The sequence below is a fragment of the Scyliorhinus torazame genome, chromosome 5 (assembly GCF_047496885.1).
Source record: "Scyliorhinus torazame isolate Kashiwa2021f chromosome 5, sScyTor2.1, whole genome shotgun sequence".
Classification (NCBI taxonomy): Eukaryota; Metazoa; Chordata; class Chondrichthyes; order Carcharhiniformes; family Scyliorhinidae; genus Scyliorhinus; species Scyliorhinus torazame.
In genome coordinates this window covers 261,356,978-261,365,452 of record NC_092711.1, presented here as the reverse complement: position 1 = coordinate 261,365,452, position 8,475 = coordinate 261,356,978, and the positions used below count along the sequence as shown (strand labels likewise).

General features: G+C 42.5%; 2 protein-coding genes across 2 annotated transcripts in view; both read right to left on the bottom strand.

Annotated features, from left to right (window-relative positions):
• Positions 1–388: 388 nt before the first annotated feature.
• LOC140418115 (peptidyl-prolyl cis-trans isomerase-like) lies at positions 389–898 on the bottom strand. Its single transcript, XM_072501529.1, has one exon. It carries the CDS (start codon positions 896–898, stop codon positions 389–391), a length of 510 nt encoding a protein of 169 aa, XP_072357630.1.
• A 5,078-nt stretch (positions 899–5,976) lies between these two features.
• The window catches only part of LOC140418114 (ribose-phosphate pyrophosphokinase 1-like), a 39,026-nt gene continuing 36,527 nt past the window's right edge, over positions 5,977–8,475 (bottom strand). Inside the window, exon 7 of the mRNA XM_072501528.1 lies at positions 5,977–8,456. Coding sequence (XP_072357629.1) covers positions 8,364–8,456 — 93 coding nt within the window. The 3' untranslated portion in view covers positions 5,977–8,363. The remainder of the gene's footprint in view (positions 8,457–8,475) is intronic.

The window sequence follows — 8,475 nt, the reverse complement described above, 5'->3', positions numbered from 1 at the left end:
CCACTTGCCTGGACAAGTGCAGCTCCAACAACACTTCAGCTTGACACCGTCCAGGACAAAGCAGCCTGCTTGATTGGCACCCCATCTACAAACATTTACTCCCTCCACTGCCAACAATGGCAGCAATGTATGCCAACTACAAGATGCCCTGCAGGAATTCATCAAGGTTTCTTCGGCAGCACCTTCCAACCCACAGCCACTACCATCTAGAAGGAGAAGTGCAGCAAACACATGAGACCATCTGGACATCCCCCCCCCAAACCACTTAGCAACCTGACTTGGAAATATATTACCATTCCCACACTGTCTAGGTCAAAATCCTAAATCTTCCCAACATCACAATGGGTATACCTTTTTTTTGTTGCAATCAAGTTATATTTAATCAGAATTACATGCATATCTGCCCACAATTAATGATGTTAACAGTACTACTAGTTTTGCCATCACCGCTGCCCAATTTCTCCATCTTCTCCACCACGTCGTAGCCTTCTTCGACCTTACCAAATACAACATGCGTTCCATTTAACAATGGAGTATGTGCAGTGCAGATAAAGAACTGGAAGCCATTTGTATTTGGTCCAGCATTGGCCATGAACAAGATATCAGCTCCTGTGTGCTCCAGTTTGAAATTCTCATCCTTAAACTTTTCACCGTAGCTGGACTTCTCACCAGTACCATGGTGCTCCGTGAAGTCACCACCCTGGCACATAAATTCAGGAATGATTCGGTGGAATATTGAGCCCTTGTAACCAAACCCCTTCTCACCAGTGCACAAGGCATGGAAATTTTCTGCAGTTTTTGGGACCACATCAGCCCTCAACTCAATAAAGAAGTGGTCCAGTGTGTTGCCCTGGGCGGGGATGTACAGGTAAACTTGCGGCTTTTCACTCTTGGCCATGGCAAGGCAGCAATCTCCCCAAACCCCAGCTGAGAGAATGGACTATGGGTACACCTACACCACATGGATTGCAGCGCCACCACCTTAAAGGGCAATTAGGGATGGACAATAAATACTGGCCTGGTCAGTGAATCCACATCCCATGCACGAGCTAAAAAGAACTCTAAATTGCAGTTTAGTAGACCACTTTGCTGAGTACTATTCCTTTTGCTTGACCCTTCTATTTTTAACTCATTACTATTTCCATTCTGACTGTTGCAACTTGGCCTTATATGAACTGAAAAAGCAGTACATATTTTCCTTGGGTATTCCATCCTTTGATCTGACTTTAGAAACTTATATTACCCAATTTCCATTATTTTGCTCAATTCCTGATCAGTATTTGCATCTCTTGGTACTTGAGGAATGTGTGTATTCTTTAAATGTTTTCCTCTGAAAGACCTGGATTAAGCTGAAATACATGGATTTAAAAAAAGAGGCAGAAAACAATGCATCAACACAAGGTGGCAGAAAAGGCAAAGTAGTATCAATTTGGTTATAATGAAGACACTACTTAAATATGAACTGTGAAAAGGTGCACAGTGATGCATTTTTTTTTTTTTTTTGGGGGGGGGGGAAATAACAAGACATGGGAAGCCATGAACAGTAGAACACTTAGAAAGACAGAGGACCAGAGGGACCTTTGAGTTCTTGTACATAGATCCCTAAAGGCAGCAGAAGTAGATATGGTGGTTAAGGCAGCATATGGGCTACTTGCCTTTATTAGCTGAGGGACAGACATGATTTTATGAAGGGTAAGTCACATGTGACTGATTTGCTAAAGCTCTTCAAAGATGTTACAAGCCAAGTGGATAATGGGCATCCTGTAGATGTAGTATATCTGGACTTCCAGAAGGTGCCGCACAAAAGGTTAATACACAAGGTAAGATCACATGGGAATAGGAATAATTTATTAACTTAGATAGAAGACTGGCTAACCAACAGAAGGCAGAGTGTTAGAATAAATGGGACTATTTCTGCTTGGCACAATGTAAATAGTGGGATGCCACAGCATTCAGTCCTTGGGCCCCAACTATTTACAATATTTATTAATGACTTGGATGTAGGGATGGAAGGTACTATAACCATATTTGCCGATGACACTAAAATAAGTGAGATATAAGTTGCAACAGGAAATAAGATTCCCAGGCAGATCGTTCCATACATAAAAATACATATGTTTCACTCGATGTCTATGAGTGCCCTAAGAGTGCCATTCAGGAGTCTGATAACAGTAGGGAAGAAGCTATTTTTGAACCTGTTAGTGCATGTTCTCAGACTTTCGTATCTCCTGCCTGGGAAGTTGTGAGAATAAGCAAGGGGGGGGGGGGGGTCTTGGATTATGCTGCCTGCTTTCCCATGGCAGCGGGGAAGTGCAGACAGTCAGTCAATAAATGTCAGTCAGGCTCGACACAGGAAGAGGTTGAAGATGTTTGCGAACACACCCGCCAGTTGGTCTGTGCAGGATCGGTGTGCATGACCATGGACTCCATCAGAACCTGCTGCTTTCCAGGTGCTCACTTTCAAGAAGGCCCATCTGACAAGTGTGGGTGAGTCCTAGGAAGTTGGGGCCATTGACAAGTTTGTTGGCGTCCTGCTTGAAACAAGCATAGAACACATTGAGTTAATCGGGGAGGGATGCTCTGTTGGCAGAGATTCTACTCGGCTTTGCTTGGTTAGATTGTGTAAGCCTTGCCACAACCGATGAGAGTCCATGTCGTTAGTGTGTGACTAGCTTGGTTTGGTATTGTCTCTTGGCTTTGCAGAGGTCACACCTAGATTTCTTGTACAGGTCAGGGTGCCTGCCTTGAACACCTCGGGTCAGGACTTCAGTAGGGATTGGATCTCCCAGTTAAACCAGGTTAATGGTTAGGAATGCACATATACCTTTCATTTAATTATAATATTAAAATCATATTATAATTTGATCCTCTTTCAGCTTGCATCATTGTCAACTATAAAAGTAATTTCAGTTACCTGGGTTTCTGATATCTTGTCCTCTGTCAGAAGAAATCTGTGCCGACTACAGAACTTAAGTGGCCATGATGCTTTCCACTCATCAAATTATCATGTTAATTTATGTACAGATTCCAGCAACCCATTACTGAATTCTGGTTACTTCGCAAGGGTGTAAAACTGAAAACAGATCACTTAATTTCCCTCTGAAGTGGATTATCGACATGATAAGAGTGCACTCTCCTTTATTCATTAGCATTGGACTATTGTGAACATGGCCCTGAGTATTTAGGATCTTCCAGAACGATCGCAGTTGTCCAACTGTGTAAAAAGTGACTTAGACTTTAATCTTATTCAACCATTTAAAAAAAATGAATGTTCTCAAATAAAGCACACTCCTACTTAAGTACTTTGAAGTACATATTGCGTCCCCAAGGATTATTTATGAAAAGGATAGAAAAAGGACAAAAAAATAGTAACAAGAAAAAAAATAAGCTGACTGCATACAACTTTATCAAAAATCTCCCCCAAATAATGTATATTTAATTGTCTTAGATCACTAAAACATTTGAATTCTAGGAACATTTGAGACACACGAACTATATGCCGACCATCAACTCTTGAAACCCGAGGGTGGGTTGACGCTGCTGAACTTTTGCAATTACTACTGGGCGGCTAACATAGCCATGATTAGGAAGTGGGTAGTGGGGGAGGGGTTGGTGTGGGAGCAGTGGAGGCGGCGTCATGTAAAGACACAAGTTTGGGAGTACTGATATTGGCACCTGTTCCGTTCTCGCTGGCCCGATATTCCACAAGTCTGGTGGTGGTGGCAGCTCTGAGAATCCGGGGGCAGTGAAGGAGATGGAAGAGTGGAGGGAGCATCGGTTTGGACCCCGATTTATGATAACCATCGGTTTATAGCGGGTAGGCTGGATGATAGGTTCCGGAGATGGCAAAGGGATCTATTTATAAGATAGGAGCTTCCCCAGCTTGAAAGCCTTGGAGGATAAATTTGAATTGCCAGCAGGGATTGGGTTTAGGTATTTGCAGGTGTAAGACTTTGAGAAGGCAGGTTCCAGCCTTCCCACTGCTGCCGCCACAGGGGATACAGGGCAGAGTAGTCTCCAGTACCTGGGTAGGAGAGGGGAAGGTATCAGATATTTACCAGGAACTTCTGGATGCAGAGGAAACTCCAGTGGAGGAGCTTAAGAGCAAGTGGGAGGACAAGCTAGGAAGAGAGATAGAGGCAGGTCGGAGGGCAGATGACCTAAGCAGGGTTAATGCATCCTCATCATTTGCCAGGCTTAGCTTGATACAATTCAAGGTAGCCCACCGGGCACACATGGTGGCCCAGATGAGCAGGTTTTTGGGGGTAGATAGGTGTGCGAGGTGCACAGGAAGCCCAGCAAATCATGTCCACATGTTTTGGGCATGCCCAAAGCTTAAAGGGTTTTGCTAAGGCAATGTCCACGATACTCAAAACACGGGTGGTGCCGAGTCCGGAGGTGGCGATCTTTGGAGTGTCAGAAGAGCCGGGAGTGCAGAGGGCAAAAGAGGCAATCTTGGCCTTTGCCTCCCTGGTAGCCTGGAAATGGATGGAACTGTGCAGAGACTCGAAGCCCCCGAGTGTAGAGACCTGGGTTAGTGACATGGCTAGGTTTCTCAGTCTGGAGAAAATAAAGTTCGCCTAAAGTGTGGCAATGGTTGAGTTCACCCGGAGGTGGCAGCTATTCGTCGACTTCTCAGGGAAAATTAAAATGTCAGCAGAATTCCAAGGGGGGGGGGGCACTGTTGTTTTATGGTTGAGGTGAGTGAAGATTGTGATGGGGTGGAAATTTATTGTACCATGTTTATGTTGCTGTGATTATTATTATAAAAACTTGCAAATACCCTCAATTTTAAAAAAAAAAACTCTTGAAACCCATATAGGTTTAAGGCATCAAAACATGCACGTCAGAAATACAAGCCTCAATCCAACTCTGGCAACATACCATGAAGGCTCGTGTTATAATGGAAATTTGGAGGCATCAGAAGGATGGGAGATCTGTTCATAGACGGAAGCTTTCCCAGTTTGAAGGCATTAGAGGACAAATTTAATCTGCTGCCAGGAAACGCCTTTAAATATCTGCAAGTATGAGCCTTCCTGAAAAAACAGGTAGTGGCCTTTCTGACACTGCCGCCACTGAGGATACAGGACAGGGTGGTCTCCGGCACCTGGGTGGGGGAGGGGAAGGTGTCGGATATATACCAGGAACTACAGGAGGTGGAGAAAACCCCGGTGAAGGAGCTCAAGGGCAAGTTTGGGGGGGGGGGGGGGGGGGGGGGGGGGGAGGGGAAAGAGAAGAGGAGCTAGGTGAGGAGTTGGAAGCAGGTCTGTGAGCAGAGGTCTTGGGCAGGGTTAATTCCTCCTCAGTGCCAGGCTCAGTCTAATTCAATTTAAGGTGGCCCACTGGGCACACATGACAGCAGCGAGAATGAGCAAGTTTTCTGGGTTAGAAGACAGTTGTATGAGGTGCAAGGGCAGCCCTGCAAACCATGTCCACATGTTTTGGGCATGCCCGGAGCTTAGAGTTCTGGCAAGGGTTCGCAAGGGCAATGTCCAAGGTGCTTAACACACACACAGGTGGTGCAGAGTCCAGAGATAGCGATCTTTCAAGTGTCAGAAGACCCAGGAGTTCAGGGGGCAAAAAAAGGCCGACATCTTGGCCTTTGCCTCCAGAGTAGCCTGGAGACAGATTTTATTAATGTGGAGGGACTCAAACCACCCCCCCCCCGTTTGTTTTGTTATTATTGTTACTACCGTTTTATTATGAAAAATTCTGCAAAACCTGAATAAAAATACAATGGAAGTTTGGGCAAGGTACTGGATGGGAACCGCTGCCTAAGGAATTGTACCTCAAAAGTATGTGAGAGAGAGAGAGAGAGAGAGAGAGAGAGAGAGAGAGAGAGAGAGAGAGAGAGAGAGAGAGAGAGAGAGAGAGAGAGAGAGAGAGAGAGAGAGAGAGAGAGAGAGACAAGATAGAATAATAAGAAAAAAAAAGTTAAGCTTATCTACATGAAATTAAAAATGGAAATCTGAACACTTATATGGCAAAAATAACCAATATATATTTATTGTAGCACATGATTGACAAACTAAAGCTCTTCAGCTTTTCTCCATACTGTAGAAAACAAACTTTTAAAAACTGAATAACGATTGCAGGCTTGCATTTCTGTAGAAATTGTCCCAATGTAACTTTACAGGGTTCAACACCAACTTCACAAGATGTTTTTAAAATTCAATATTTCTATGCACAGATCAGGCCATGTTAAAATTATTGTATATATTTGCACATAATGCATTGCAACTCCTTATTTTCAACTAAAGAATCCAAAAGCTATCTATAATAGGTCATGAGAGATACTGCACCTCCGAATAGCACTAAATCCTGACACTGCTGGGTACAGATAGTGAGGATTAAAAGTCTAAAAGGGACAAAATGGTGGGACCAGTTTAAGAGCAAAGTCCAGAGTGAGCCAACATTACCATCCATCTTGAATCATGGCTATGACAACTCTTCTGGCAACAGCACCAACCCCCACTCACTGTGATTCCAATTTTATAAATGAGAATATAAACTGAGAACATGAACCCTGTTTACACCCACATATATAAAAAGTATTTAAATGTCTTGCTCGTATTCAGAGTTCTTGCAGGGGAATGGCGTATACTTATTCCAAACAGTGCATGTACGTCTCATTTAAGTTGGAGAGTTATTTGGACTTCATCTAGCAATAAACTTAAATTCATCACTTCACAGAATTGCATTGTGGATGAAGCTTCCTACACGTTCCCCACAACCTGCCAGTGCCAATTGGCTGAAAAACTGCCCTGTATGCCCTAGGGCACTGGGAACAGTCTCATTTCACATTGGAGTCAAACAATAGGTAAACCAAGCTCTTATATCCTTGCTGAGGTCAAGTGTGCAAGCCAGCATTTTAATGCTCCTTTCAAGAAAGTTTTCAATCACGTGACATTTACAAAACAACATCCAAGTTATTTGGTGTTGCAGAACAGCAATATCCCTCGCAAAGCCAACATTCCAACAGAGATTGTATCTGTAAATAATTTTGATACAAGTTTCAAAAATATGTTCAGAGCTGGTCTTGCTGAGCAAAGAAGCCAGAAAATACAAGACAAATCCCATTTTATGACCTCAATACCTGTAAGATTTCTTGTACTAGATTTAGACACATGTTTTTGTTTCAGGATTACCAAGATACTGCAAGTGAAATATGCTGCAGATAATTACAAAGGCCAATGCTGTCCTCAAAACTCTGCACATATCCCAGCTATAAAACATAGTTGAAATCCAGGATGCTCACAGCAAGGTTTCACTCAATCAAGTCTTCAAAGATGGGTTACTAAGAAAATAAAAATACACCAGCCTTATAGTTTATGGTCAAAAGAGGGGCAAAATTAATCTACTTGTCTGGATTACACACAAGCAGCGGGTCAAATTTCTACCCATCACAAGAGTGAGAAAAAACTGCTCAGCTGTAAACCAACTACATGAGGTCACAACAATTATTTTTAAATATATGGCTCATAAATGTGTACACAGAACAAGAGAGAGGAAAGCGGTCAAGTAAATAAAATTGCAACACTGATTACATTTTCATTGTTTTATCCAGGTTATTTGGATTTCAATAAAAACAAAGTCGTTCCCTGGTTTAAAGGCGCATATTCTGCCTCTGGAGCTCCAATTCACTTAAAGGAATATGGAAAGTGAGCTGAGCCATCTTCTAATTGACCGTGAGGAGAGCCCAATTCAAACCAAACCAATGTGGGGGAGGGTAAGAGGAATGCATCATTCAATAACAGGACTTTCATAATTATGAACGTATACATCTGGAAAAGCACAAGGCAGCAATGATCTGTCCCTCTTTCTCCAGATCAGAACCATTCCAGGTGGAATATATACAGAATTTGACTAAGTACACTCCTGCAATGATGGAAACAAAACATTTATATGAAAATAGCAGGAAGAAGAGATTTAATACATTCTTTTTCCTCAAAACATCATTTCTATTCCAGTTTTGCCACAATATGTGTAGGCACCTAGCAACAACTTTCTTGAAGTAACAGCAACAGCTTACACTACAGCAGATACGGATATTGCAACATGGATAAGAATGTTGAGAATGTACACAGGCATTTTAATTAAATACCAGATACACTTCCTTTTTTGATTTTTTTTAATATATAGGGCTATGTAATTATCATACATATTAAACCCAATTGCAGCACACTTTAATTGGAAACATCCAATATACCGAATGAATGTCTACTCAAATCTTGTCCTGAATGCTGAAACAGAAGCAAAGACTACATTTTACCATTTGGTGTGGCAGGTGCAAGGGAAGGGATAATGGGAAGAGAAAACAATTTGGTAAATAGCATGTACTGAAACAGCAGATGCCATAGACATTACAATGGAACATGGCTGAACAGGTAAGACACAGACTCCCCATTGTGAGTTCTTCGAATCGCTTCAGCAAGGATCATTGAGATATCAATAACCTAATAGAAAGAAACAAAA

Bases quoted from the DNA above. Each gene is read 5' to 3' on its own strand.
- LOC140418115 (XM_072501529.1), bottom strand. From the start codon at position 898: ATGGCCAAGAGTGAAAAGCCGCAAGTTTACCTGTACATCCCCGCCCAG.